Source organism: Leptodactylus fuscus, chromosome 3 (assembly GCF_031893055.1).
Source record: "Leptodactylus fuscus isolate aLepFus1 chromosome 3, aLepFus1.hap2, whole genome shotgun sequence".
Lineage (NCBI taxonomy): Eukaryota > Metazoa > Chordata > Amphibia > Anura > Leptodactylidae > Leptodactylus > Leptodactylus fuscus.
In genome coordinates, this window is record NC_134267.1 from 73,552,275 (window position 1) to 73,566,798 (window position 14,524).

At 42.6% G+C, this 14,524-nt stretch overlaps 1 protein-coding gene across 1 annotated transcript in view; it reads right to left on the reverse strand.

Annotated features, from left to right (window-relative positions):
* Positions 1-14,524, reverse strand: part of EGLN1 (egl-9 family hypoxia inducible factor 1) — a 79,789-nt gene that overhangs the window by 7,988 nt on the left and 57,277 nt on the right. Inside the window, exon 4 of the mRNA XM_075267795.1 lies at positions 4,777-4,844. Within this exon, the coding sequence (XP_075123896.1) occupies positions 4,777-4,844 (68 nt within the window). The remainder of the gene's footprint in view (positions 1-4,776; positions 4,845-14,524) is intronic.

Below are 14,524 nucleotides of genomic sequence, written 5' to 3' on the forward strand. Positions count from 1 at the left end.
GCGAATCACTACCCTTTAGCCGAAAGGCTTCCTAATGACAGACCGAATCCATCTAGAGATGGACACCCTGGAAACGGCAAGCCCCTGCTAAAGCTTCTCTGGAAGATAAAAAAAAAAAAAGCATCACAGCGCCGAAAAAGGTTCCGGACAAAAAGACGGTAAGACAATATCCTCATTGATGAGAATAGAGGATGCCACCTTAGAAGAAAAGATGGTGGAGAACGAAGAAACACCCTGTCCTGTGAAGAACCAAGAAGGGAGACTGGCACGGCAAGCTACCAGCTCAGAACCCTGCAACAAGTAAAAAACCATCTTCCAAATAGAAAACGGAGAGCCTTGGTTTAGAGGCTCAAGGGAGGATCGTGAAGTTCCTCAAGACCGAGATAAAGATATCAAGGAACAACTGGAAGCCGGAAGGAGGGACACAATGAGCCATACCCTGGAAAAAAGGTCTTTACTTGAGCAAGGAAAACCAGGGCCTACTGGAAAAGAAAGGAAGCGCAGATATCTGACCTTTCAGAGAGAAGTCAAGACCCTGATCCAACCCAAACTGAAGAACGTCAGGATCCTGGGCAAAGAAAAGGAAAAACACGACAATCTACAGTTCTGCACCAGCGGACATAAGACTACCACGTGTGATGGAAAATTTTAGCTGACTGAGGCTCCCTGGCCTTGATCATAGGCCTCATCGTCAAACGTAGCTAACGTAATGTGGGGTGGATAGGTCCTGCAGAGGAGCAAGCCAGGGCGTCTGCCAACAGAAGCATGAGGTCTGTGTACTAGCCAGACGAGGCCAGTCTGGAGCTACCAGGATGGCAGGACCCTGAGTTCCCTGAAACCCTGAGGAAGGAAGGAAGAGGGAGGAACAGATACAGAACTGAAAACGGCTAATAGGGAATTACAAGAGCGTCGGACACAAACGCCTGAGGATCCCTGCACCTGTCTATGTACAGAAGAACTTTGTGGCTAAAACAGGAGATCTCAGAAAAGCCACCTGGCTCTTGGATCTGCCCTGGAGAGTCAAAAAGGCGACAGCGGTGGAACTGTTGGGCTGAAAGCGAGCCGGCCAACCCTGGAGAAGGGGGGTCCAGTGTGCAGAGCCCAAAAGAAGGCCCTTAGTTCATTCTGGACTCAGAACTCTGCATCCCCCTGTTTGCTCCAGGTGATACTATTAACCCAGGCCACAGCAAAAGGAGGGACGATGGTAGTCCTGCAGAGCTGACTCATCAGACCAACCCTCAGATGTTTGCCCCAGCTGATACTATTAACCCAGGACACAGCAAAAAAAAAAAAAAGAGATGCACAGAATCAGCCGCAAACAAAAGGCCGACTAGCCAAAGAGTCCAGCCTTCACTCTCAAACACTGAGAAAGGCAGAGTTATTTTTCGGACTATAAGACGCACTGGACTATAAGATGCACCTAGGTTTTAGAGGAGGAAAATAGGGAAAAAAAAATTTGAAGCAAAAAATGGTAAAATATTTAATATATGGGAGTTGTAGTTTTGCAACAGCTGCAAGGCCACATTGACAGGTAACCCTGCAGCTGTACGGGGACGCATAGTGTTTTTTTTTTTTTGTTTTGTTTTTTTTTTACTATTTTATTCCCCCCCCCCCCCCCCCGGGGGGGCTTGAACCTGCAGTCATTTGATTGCAAGTCCCATAGACGGCAATACAACTGTATTGCCGTCTATGGGACATTCTGTATATTACTATTACGGATGTAAAAGAAAAAATATCCTTGTACCGTGTTAGCCAGTGGATATGAAATGAAAGAAATTTTTTGAGAGAAGTCCTCTGTAGTTGATACCTTTTTTAATGGCTAACTTAAAAAGTTTTTTGATGACATATCGAGCTTTCGGGACTAGTATAAAGGTCCCTTCATCAGGATGGCATAACACAATTTCTGAAGTTAGGCATATATATCACATATATCATATAGACTAGCCGCAATGGTAATATAGCAGTGACAGGCCTGGGAGCCTTCATTAGGCTCCCGGCTTTCACCCGAACAGGTCGGCTCCTGCGCAGGAGCCGGCCTGCAACTTTACAGGTATGGGGCCGGTAATACAGACCCGGCATCCGCTGTAATAGAGAGGCGGATGCCGGCGAGGGATAGACGCCGGCACAGGTGCCGGGGTCTGAAACATCGCTGCCCTGCATGAAGCCAGCAGCGGCAGGAGCGATGCTGATATTCCCGGCGGGGGGACGGAGGAGCGGAATAGCAGCATCGCTCCTCCCGCTGCTGGCTTCATGCAGGGCAGCGATGTCTCAGGCCCCGGCACCTGTGCCAGCGTCTATCCCTCTATGGCATCCGCCTCTCTATTATAGCGCACGGCCCGATGTAGCAGTGTCCGATGTAGTAGTCCGATGCAGCAGAGCTGAGTGTGCAGCAGGGTTCAGCTGAACCTGCTGCACACTTAGCTCTGCTGCATCTGATGTAGCAGTGCTGAGTGTGCGCAGAACCATACTGCACACTCAGCTCTGCTGCATCTCTGTGTGTGCTGAGCTCTGCTGCTTCTCCGTGTAGCAGTGCTGTGTCAGCACTACTACATCTGAGATCGGACCACAATGGAAACTGCTGTGGACGGATCTTTACTCCGCCTCCTCTGGCAGAACCAGCATTGACTGGCTGAATGCTGTAGTCTGTACGGAATTCGTCCAATCAACGCTGGTCAATGCATTTCTATGGGAAAAAGTCAGCTTGTGCACATCGCAAGCTGACAGGGATCCCGACCAGATAGAGCCCCAAAGAGCTGGGTGAGTAACATTCCCCCCTAAATAAAGGTAATCTCTAGCTAACCCTGCCTGTACATCTGTCCCTGTCTCACAGTCACATAGTTCACAGTCCCAAATTAATCGAATATTAAATTGACCATTCGTCTAAATTGGAGGTCACCTGATTTCGGCTGCCAATTCCTTTTTCTGATTTTTTTTTTTTTTCGATGCCTCCGTTGTCGTAGTTCCTGTCCCACCTCCCCTGCACAGTTATTGGTGCAAAAAACGCGCCAGAGAAGGTGGGAGGGGATACAAATTTTTACTGCATTTGCCTCGTGGTATTCGATTGGAGTTGAATACCTCGAATGGCCTGATATTCGATCGAATATGTATTCGATCGAACGATGTTCGCTCATCTCTACTTGTGAAGTGACTTTGAGGGGCCTATATAATAGAAAATACCCATAAATGACCACATTTTGAAACTGTTCAAGGAATTAATGCAAAATGGAGGTGAACTTTCCAAATGTCACTTTTTTTATGCACATTTTCCATTTTAAACCACATTTTTCTGTAACAAAGAAGGGGTTAACAGCAAAACATACCATAATATTTATTTCTCCGATTCTGCAGTTTGTCGAAATATCCAAATATGTGGCCCTTCTGTGCAACGTGACTCAATAGGTGTCCTCAGAAATCAAAGAGCACCTTTAGGGATTTCGGCAGAAATTTCATTAGGATAGTTTTTACCATCCTAGCTTTACCATAGTTGTAACGCAGCCGAGTTTCGGGTGTAATGGCGCAGGCACAGAAGCTGTGCCTGCGCTATTACAGGTCAGTAATAGTACTGAGCTGAGCGCTAACGTGCTACTTGCGAGGACGTACTATTACTGAGCTGAGCGTTAAGGGGTTAAAGGTGCCAGCCACCTCTGCAGTGGATCTGGTCTATGGCCTCTTGATAATCAAGGCTTTGGTCGCAGGGTTGATTTTTGGCGTGTTGTCAGAGGTGAAGTTGCAGTTCAAGTGAAGGTCTGGGGTGCTGGAGTTCTTTTTTTTATACACACCCACTAATTAACTGATCAATTAGTGAGCACAGGTGAGGCTGTAAACTAAGATTGGGTGCATTATATGACAAGACAAAACTTTTTGTTGTGCCAAAATCTGACCTTTCTGTGTTCATTAAATGATCAATATTTCATCAGTGAAGCCAATTTATTTTCTTAACAAAAAAACATTTGGGAGTGCTTCAGCATGAATGAGCGACAGAACTTCTGTCAGGGACTGTATTTTCCTATTATTGAAAACATGACCAATATTTTGGTTAGTTTTTTATAGTGTGTGAGTGCGCGTGCGCATGTGCATGAATACTTTTCAGATATCTGTGGCCTGAAAAAGGTGCTCTATATCTCAAAATGTATCTCTACTAATGGTCCAGAGCAAGTTCAGTACTTCACCTAAAAGTACCCTATCATTCCAGTTGTTTTCTCCATCTTTCAATGTACGGTAAAGCTTGCTTTTAAAACAGGCAATTAAAAAATAATAAATTGCTGCTCAGTTAAAAGGATATTCACAGTGCCCAATGCAAATTGTATTGGGGATGAGCCATCATTAATATAATTACTCACTATACACTTAACTATTACTAACAAGACATTCCCTGACCATATGGGCATATATAACAATGGCAACAATTTTTAGGCTGGCATAGGAATGACTGCTGCGCTGTTTAAATGGGCAATGATTGCACCCCAAGACGCAGAAAGCAACTATCTATACTTTCTAACATATTAAGAAATACTGTCAATAATTAATATAATGTGAGGGGGCCACATGGTGGCTCAGTGGTTAGCACTGTAGCCCTGCAGCGCTGGAGTCCTGGCGTTCAAATCCCGCCAAGGGCAAAAAACCATCTGCAAGGACTTTATATGTTAACCCCGTGTTTGCATGGATTTCCATCCCATATTCCACAAAAGACATACTGATAGAGAAAAAAAAATGTACATTGTGAGCTCTATGTGGGGCTCACAATCTACATTTAAAAAAAATAATGTAAATAATTACCTGTTTGATACTTTTCTTTAGCTTTTGCTCTTTCATCTGCATCAAAGTACCACACAGTTATTGCATACCTACGTGAGAAAAAAAAAAAACCTTCTTAAAACTGAAATTTTCAATACAGCAAAATAAGATTTGTAAATTCAGGTGAGACTATTTAGAACAAAGCACAATGCCAGAAAATCCCTATAAATGGATTACAGTTTTTAGTTAGACAAAGACTATAAAGATTTGCTATTCTCTGATGAACCTTAACTCCTTTATGCAATCAAACAACTGTACATTGGAAAGCAATCCTGTCATACAATTAACTCTGTGTTTGAAATCTCACAATATTAGGGGGCATTCACACGCGTGGTACACATTGAACTCAATGGGATTCTGTTTTGCACTGCTGATTCTTAAGCGAGTTATCGTGGCAGAATCAGCGCTGTGTTACTCCGTGTGAATGCCCCCTTAAGTGAAGCGGTCATTGAGCTCAGACTGCAACTGTCAGAGACCATTGCGAGACAGGCCTTTCCAGAATGAGACAAATTAGAATTGCGGTGATTGGTCACGAAGTACTGTATTCAGAGTCTGGTTTCAAGTTAGAATGGTCCAGACAAATCATTGTATGTTGAAAATATTGTATCCTGAAGCCATTGTAACATGAGAGCACTGTTTAGAGCTATAAGACATTCTGATGTTGATGATGGCATAATTGTGCATACTGCAGAATAATAAATGTATGTGTTACATTCATCTTTCAGATCAAGTAATCAAGCTATATACCACCATATACCAAAACAATGGCATGTACAGTGTTGGCCAAAAGTATTGGCACCCCTGCAATTCTGTCAGATAATACTCATTTTCTTCCAGAAAATGATTGCAAGCACAAACTCTTTGGTATTAATATCTTCATTTACTTTGCTTGCAATGAAAAAACACAAAAGAGAATGAAAAAAAGTCAAATCATTGATCATTTTACACAAAACTCCAAAAAATGGGCTGGACAAAAGTATTGGCACCCAAAGCCTAATACTTGGTAGCACAACCTTTAGACAAAATAACTGCGAACAACCGCTTCCGGTAACCATCAATGAGTTTCTTACAATGCTCTGTTGGAATTTTAGACCATTCTTCTTTGGCAAACTGCTCCAGGTCCCTGAGATATGAATGGTGCCTTCTCCAAACTGGCATTTTGAGATCTCTCCACAGGTGTTCTATGGGATTCAGGTCTGGACTCATTACTGGCCACTTTAGAAGTCTCCAGTGCTTTCTCTCAAACAATTTTCTAGTGCTTTTTGAAGTGTGTTATGGGTCATTGTCCTGCTGGAAGACCCATGACCTCTGAGGGAGACCCAGCTTTCTTACACTGTGCCCTACATTATGCTGCAAAATTTGTTGGTAGTCTTCAGACTTCATAATGCCATGCACACGGTCAAGGATTCCAGTGCCAGAGGCAGCAAAGCAACCCCAAAACATCAGGGAACCTCTGCCATGTTTGACTGTAGGGGACCGTGTTCTTTTCTTTGAAGGCTTCTTTTTTTTTTTTTTCCTGTAAACTCTATGTTGATGCCTTTTCCCAAAAAGCTCTACTTTTGTCTCATCTAACCAGAGACCATTCTTCCAAAACGTTTTTGGCTTTCTCAGGTAAGTTTTGGCAAACTCCAGCCTGGCTTTTTTTATGTCTCTGGGTAAGAAGTGGGGTCTTCCTGGGTATCCTACCATACAGTCCCTTTTCCTTCAGACGCTGACGGATAGTACAGGTTGACACTGTTGTATACATAGTGTGTTTCCCAATACCCTGTGTTCCTAATTTGACACTGTTGTACCCTCAAACTGCAGGGTAGCTTGAACGTGTTTGGATGTTAGTTGAGGTTATTTATCCACCATCCACACAATTTTGCGTTGAAATCTCTCGTCAATTTTTTTTTCCATCCACATCTAGGGAGTTTAGCCACAGTGCCATGGGCTTTAAACTTCTTGATGACACTGTGCACGATACACAGAAACATTCAGGTCTTTGGAGATGGACTTGTAGCCTTGAGATTGCTCATGCTTCCTCACAATTTTGCTTCTCAAGTCCTCAGACAGTTCTTTAGTCTTCTTCCTTTTCTCCATGCTCAATGTGGTACACACAAGGACACAGGACAGAGGTTAAGTCAACTTTAATCCATTTCAACTGGCTGCAAGTGTGATTTAGTTATTGCCAACACCTGTTAGGTGCCTCAGGTAAGTAACAGGTGCTGTTAATTACACAAATTAGACAAGCATCACATGATTTTTCAAACAGTGCCAATACTTTTGTCCACCCCTTTTTTATGTTTGCTGTGGAATTAAATCCAATTTGACTTTTTGACAATTCTTTTTGTGGTTTTCCATTGAAGAAAAATTAAATGAAGATAATACCAAAGAATTTGTGATTGCAATCATTTTCTAGAAGAAAATGAGTATTATCTGACAGAATTGCAGGGGTGCCAATACTTTTGGCCAACACTGTATGGTAAAGCATTAGATGCTTTGGTATATCTGACTTAAACTGCCTTAACCACTTCAGTACTGGGCCAATTTGTGGTCCAGGACCAGACACATTTTCGTTTTTTTTGTATGTGTGGTTTTGAGGGCTGTAACATTTTTCCCGTATGTCTCAGTCAACTAATTTTTGAGTCTTTTTTTGGGGACACATAGGGCTTTATTTTTATGTTGTTTTTATTTTTGAATGTGTTCATTTTTTTTTATATCCGGGAAAATATAAACATAATAGGAGGGAAATTGTGTCTGGTTTTCAATGTCTTTTTTTTTTTTTTTTTTTTATTTAATAACACGTGTCACTGAAAAACTTCATAAAATAGTTTTTCCTTTCTGTTATGGTAATTTTTATTTTGTATGGTGTCGTCGGGGGTGGGGCTATAACCTTTAATAACGGCATTTTATTAGTGTATTTTTCTTCTATTTACAATTTTTTAAAACTTTTTTATTATATTTTTATTTTTTATCAGATTGTGTCCCCATAAGGTCATAAGAGACCTTTAGGGACATCTGATCACTTTTTTTTTTTTTTTTTTGTTACAGAGGCTGATTTCCCCTGCAACTGAGGCTGGTACATTTAGCCTCAGTTGCAGGAGGAATACAGACTCCTGTACGCTGTATAAACAGTATACAGAGCTGATCTGGGTCCTATAGGACCCAGCAGCTCTTGCAAGACGCTGCTCCCGGCGGATCACGTGACCGCCAGGTCAGAGGGCGGCCGCATCATGGCGGCGCCCATAGCCGTGTACACAGCGCTCATTGAGCGCTGTATACACAGCGATCGAAATGGCAGGGAAGGGAATAAACCTTCCCTGCCATGTCTCTGGGAGCTCTGGCTGAAGTTACAGCCGGCTCCCAGCTTCAGTAGCTGCACTATCTCCGTGCAGCTACTGTGTTCTGACTGGACATACCGGTACATTCCAACACCTCTGGAATGCAACTGGGACAGCAGGGGAAGCATGCCTGGGGGCATCTAACATGCCCAAGTACCTGTATTACGCCACTATCTCTGCTGCATCTGAGGGTGTAGCAGAGCTTAGCATGCGCTCAACGCTGCTCCATCTCAGATGTAGCAGGGTTCAGCACACAGTCAGCTCTGCTACATCTGAGGGTGTAGCAGAGCTCAGCATGCGCTCAACGCTGATACATTTCAGGTGTAGCAGAGCTGTGCACTCAACACTGCTATATCTGAGATCGGACCACAATGGAGACTGCTGTGGACAGATTTTAGACTCCGCCTCCTCCAGTAGAACCAGCGTCGATTGGCTGAATGCTGTACATTGTATGGCATTCGGCCAATCAACGCTGGTCAATGCATTCCTATGGGAAAAAGTTAGCTCCCGCATATCGCAAGCTGACGACGAGCTAGAGCCCCAAAAGAGCTGTTTGAGTAACATTCCCACCTAAATAAAGATAATCCCTAGCCAACCCTGCTGGTACATCTATCTGTCTCACAGTCACATAGTTCAGTCTTATATGAACCGAATCTGAAATCCACCATTTGGAGGTCACCTGATTTAGCCAGCCAATTACTTTTTCCGATTTTTTTTTTTTTTTTTTTTGTTTATGCCGACGTTGTCGTAGTTCCTGTCTCACCTCCCCTGCACAGTTATTGGTGGAAAAAAAGCACCAGGGAAGGTGCAAGGGGATACAAATTTTTAGTGCATTTGCCTCGTGGTATTCGATTGTAATATTCGAATATCAATTTGATTGAACGCCGTTCGCTCATTTCTAGCTAGCAGAAGAGATACATTCCTACAATTTTAGAAAACGGAAAATAAACACCTGTTCTTTTCAGATGAGGAAGTTGAGTGCACTCCATCTAATGGAAACATTGGGAGGACTGTTTTACAGCAGCATATCACTTTTTTTCTTTAAAAAAACCTGACCACCCTGTAGGCAGGTAGAATAGTAATGAAAGGATTGACCATCTGAAGCCAAGATGCATAGCTGAGTGATGAGAATAAAATTAAGAATAGTTATGTTATTTCAGCAAATATATTTAGCTCCACCCCCAAATTAGTGTGTAGCTCCGCCCAACGCATAGCGTGATCCCATGGGGCGGCTGAAGGGCCAGTGATGTCATCAAAGGTCCTCAAAGAACACTATATGCACAATATTGGACTATGAAGTACAGGCAGGAGCAACTCCATTCTGTGTTACATACAGAGACTGCCTGTCTCTGCCATAATGAACACAATTGCATTAGCTAGCCTGATAACTGGGAGAACAAGACGTTCAGAAAAGAAAGCAACTCCTCTCCCCTATCTTAGTGCAGGACCTAGGTCATGTGGTGTAGACACAGGAATAGCTAGATACACAGGCTCGCTCCCGTGCACTTAGCCCCTCCTCCCTACCCCCTGAGAGCAGGCAGATACATCATTTGACTTTTAAGCAGATAAGTCAAGGGCTGTGTCAACAATGAATTGAATAAAGTAAGATAGTGGACAAACAAAGCAGTTTTGCTGAAGCAGTGTATTTAGGAAAAATCTTAAATCCACATTAACAAGCAGTATAGATAGGATCCTTGTGATGGGACAACCCCTTTAACCCTTCACAGCACCATCCAAAAAGATATTACAAAAGCCATTTCTAATGCGTCTTCTACAATTGATTTCCTTGGAGAAGGCATAGATCACGTTGAAACAAAAATGGGTGAATTTGCTGGCACTCACAATTTCCTAGTCGATGCCCATAATGATCTGGAAGAGGATGTGGATGTTATGAAACTAAACTAAAATTAGCAGATATTACAGAAGGAAACTGCAGGGACAATGTGAAATTTCATGGTATCCCATAATCTGTCTCATCTTTTGGCTTGCCTCAATTTCTCCAAAATCTCATCAAAGCGGTCTTACCTCACTGTACAGATCAATATTTAATTCTGGATTGTGCCCATAGACTCCCTAAACCAAAGAACCTTCCTGACTCTGTTCCTCATGATGCCATTCATAGAATTCATTTCTACCATGTTAAAGATCAACTAATTTCAGCCTCGAGGAGGATGCCTACGTTTCCTGCTCCATTCCAGAACATCAAATTAGTCACTGACCTGTCTCAAGCAACTATAGTATCAAGGAAGAAATGAGCTCCATCATTCATACACTATGTCATTGTTCTATAGCTTACAAGTGGGGCTTTCCCGTGAAGGTGTTTGTGTTCCAGAACAGATCTTCTCATATCTTCTCCTTCCGGGACCAAGGGACAAAGCTTCTTCAGCAATGGGGTTGGACTCTCCTCCCCCACCCCTTCTCAGACCCACAAAAACAACTCTCTGACTAAAATGACACCTATCTGGAGTCAAGTGTCTGAAGTTACTTGAGGAAATTCTATAGCTACGACAAAGCAGACATTTTCATGTCTTTCCTTTGCAAACTGCACCCCAAGTTTGCACGATATCCTTTACCGCGCAGTATGTTGTTGCTTTGTTTACTCACTGTTGAATTTTTGCCGTTTTTTAACTGGGTTACCCGGCCCTGAACTCTTTACCGGCCCAATGTCAATTGTACTCTGCTCTAATATTGTGTGATTCTCTTAGTTCTTGTATGCCTGCCACGTCTCAGAAGTGTCTTTCTCGGCACTTCTATGGCCATTATATTTCTATCTATGAATGTTAAGCATCTTAATAGTCCTTATAAAAGATCACTAATATGGAAGGAGGCATCTGCTTCTAATGCAGATGTGTTATGCCTACAAGAATCACACTTCAAAAAATGGTCTCCTCCTAAATTCTCGCATAAAGCCTTCTCTCAATTTTTTTTCTCTACTGCTGACAAAAAGAATGCAGGTGTCATTATTGCTATCAGAAATATTGTCACGTTTCAACTCATTGATTCTATTATCTATCACAAAGGGAGAATTATAGCTCTCATATGTTATGTTATGTCTCAACGTTACTTTTACCTTAGTTAATGTCTATTGCCCAAATTCCTCCCAGGTAGCTTTTTTGAACATCTTGTGTAAAAAAAAAAAACTTAGGGGGAAAATCCAAGGTAAATGTAAAATTTGTGGCGATTTTAACATAATCCATGATGGTTTTGTCGATACCACTTACAAAAGTAACAGACCTCCCCAGCAAGTAGACTCCTGGCTTATCCAGGAAGACCTTCATGATGTTTGGAAATGCATCTCGAAAAGATTATACATTCTATTCCGCCAGCCACCAAACTTACAAGAGGATAGACATGTTTTTGGGTACTAAACGGCTTCTCCATGATATTTCCCATTGTACCAAAGAGAACATCACATAGTCTGACCACACCCCTATTACCATGACTGTCCAAACTCCCTTTTTTTCACACATATTGCTGGCGCAATAATGTTTATATTATGTTTCTAAAAAGAGTTCAGGACTCTATCTCCTTTAGCCTAACAGAATTCTTCTCCATTAATGCCCTCTCAGCAAAAGATGCTTTCTCCCAATGGAATTCTCATAAAGCATGTATATGTATTGTGACAATTGGGGGTAATTTAGCATGAAAGGTAGTGGTTTTTCTGGATTTACAGAGGTGTTGGCGCTGGGTGCCAAATAAACAGCAGATCAGGTAATGCAATCCAAAATAAGTAGCTTTATTCAGCTTATAAAAGGAACAAAAAAATAACAAACAGCCTAGCCCACACACAGGGCAATACCTTACTTCTTGAACCCTGTCTACTCTATAAAGAGTAAGATACTCTACTGAAGTTTCTTCTCACCAGTCTAACTCACACTCAGCTTAACCAAGTCACTTTTGGATTCCAGTCCTCTTGGGACAGACCTCCTGTCTTTCTCTAACTGGTGCACCTTCCACCTGCTCCTGCAGATCAACAGCAGCACTCCCTCTCTGGAGTTGGGACCCTTTTGGATTCCAGTTCTCTTGGGACAGACCTCCTGTCTGTCTCTAACTGGTCCACAGTGCACCTGCTACTGTAGGTCACTATCAGCACTCTGTCTGGAGTTGGGCTCCTTCCTGGAATCGAGTCTTGTTGGGACAGACCTCCTGTCTGTCTCCAATTGGTCCACAGTGCACCTGCTCCTGCAGGTCACCAGCTATGTGTACTCCCTCTGGAGTTGAGCCCCTTTCACAGGTATGGGTATGGTCAGAGTCCTTCTCAACCCTGTTTTTCTACAGCGCCCTCTAGGTTCACACCCTCACAATATGTATTTATGATACATATGATATGTATTTATGATAATATGTGCTTTATGAGAATTCTATAAGGAGAAAGCATCTTTTGCTGAGGGGGCATTAATGGAGAAGAATTCTGTATACGTGTATACGTGGCCTTCTTATACAACATACAGCTAGAATCATGAAACAAAGACTCTGCTCCATAAAGCTGACTATGGATAAAATCGTGTCTCTTCAACAGCAACATAAACGTGATCCCACATTAGCACTTGAAACCTCTCTGCGAGATGCTAGAAATGACCTTAGCCGCCTTTTTACTCAAGACTTTGCCCTTCAGACAAGGAGAATGCGCCTGTCTTACTATAAATTCTACCATAAAGCCAGTAAACTTATGGCCAATAGAGTCAATCCTTTGCAAGCCAGATCAAGGTTTCCATTTCTTGTATCTCAACCCCCTGGTACTAAAATTTGCTCCTTCCAGGCCATTGCTGACAAATTCAGCCATTACTATAAAAAACTGTATAACTTTAACTCAGACCCTGCTACTCCTCAGCCTACCACTGAACATATCAAAGGCTTCCTAACTCTATGCAACTCTCTTCCCCCTCCCAAGAACAAATAACAGAATTGAATAAGTCATTTATGACCTCAGAGTTAGAGAAAACAATATTTTCTTTTAAATTAGGCAAATCATCTGGTCCAGACGGTTATTCAAATGATATCTGCATTTATTTAAATCACAATTGATCCCACATCTTGTTAGCATATGTAATTTAGCTATGTCTTCTGGCCAATTCCTGCACGAAATGCTGGCAATGGAGGAGCGAGTAGCCCACATTTCTGATATGAAAGCACTCTTGCTGTATCCTCCTGATTCAAATTTGTTCTCATCATCGGTACCCATATCAGTTCAAGTCTCACTTGAAGCCTGGCGGGTAGGATGCTCCTAACATCTCTCCTCGCTTCCCAGAGTAAATATAAATATTCCCATTCAGGCTCTGACACACCTACCCCCAATATCTACTTAGCAACATGGATCACTAGTGGAATACGTTACATTTCTGATTTTTTTCGACAATTAGTCCGTCTTATTGTTTCCACAACTTTAATCAAAATTCCCACTCCCTTCTTGGAAGATGTTCATATACATTCAACTTAGAGACTTTCTGTTATCTAATCCTTCTACCGCTTCCTCTAACCCAGCAGTTCTCGATCTTCTACAATGTCCTCTGGCTTCAAAATCTAAGGGTGTGAAACCTCTCTACCTCCTAGTAGCCGACAACCACCAATTTTTTAAGTCTCCTCCCCTCTTTAAGTGGGAGTCTCGTTTCGCTAGATGTTTTGGCGTGTCGGACTGGAATAGTGCCTTGACATGAGCTCACAACTCTACTTCTTGTGTCTCTGATTGGGAACAATATCATAAACTCCTTTTAAGTTATTACACCCCACTGAAAAAATTTACCCAACTTCTTCACCCTATTGCTGGAGAGGTTGTGGCCAAATTGGCATTTTACATATCTTCTGGAGCTGTCCGTGCATTGCTCCATTCTGGTACTCCACCATAAATGCACTCAGAGAATACAAACGCTGCAACATCATGCCTTCTGCTTCTTTGGCTCTTCTTTTACTTTTGATCCCTAAGATCTCCCCTCCATCTCATACAGTTATGGGGCGTTCACACTACTGTCAGTGTCCGACAGGGTAGTGTCCGCTCAAAATCTCGAATGGACATTAGGAGCGGACACTAGCTGTGTCCGTGACGCTTTTCATTCATTTAATTGGCGATTGGGTGCGTTCTTTTGCACTTCGTGCCTGTCCTTAACTGTCCGTTTGTAAAGATGTCCGACTTTTCAAGCGGACAGCAAAAACCTACATATCGGGTTTTACTGTCCGCTTGAAAAGTCGGACATCTTAACAAATGGACAGCTAAGGACAGGCACAGAGTGCAAAAGAACGCACCCGATCGCCATTTAAATGAATGAAAAGTGTCATGAACACAGCTAGTGTCCGCTCCTAATGTCCATGCGAGATTTTGAATGGACACTGCCTGTCGGACAATGACAGTAGTGTGAACGCTCCCTTACCTGCTATTTCCTCTATGCAGCCCCGCTACTAATTCCTTGCCACTG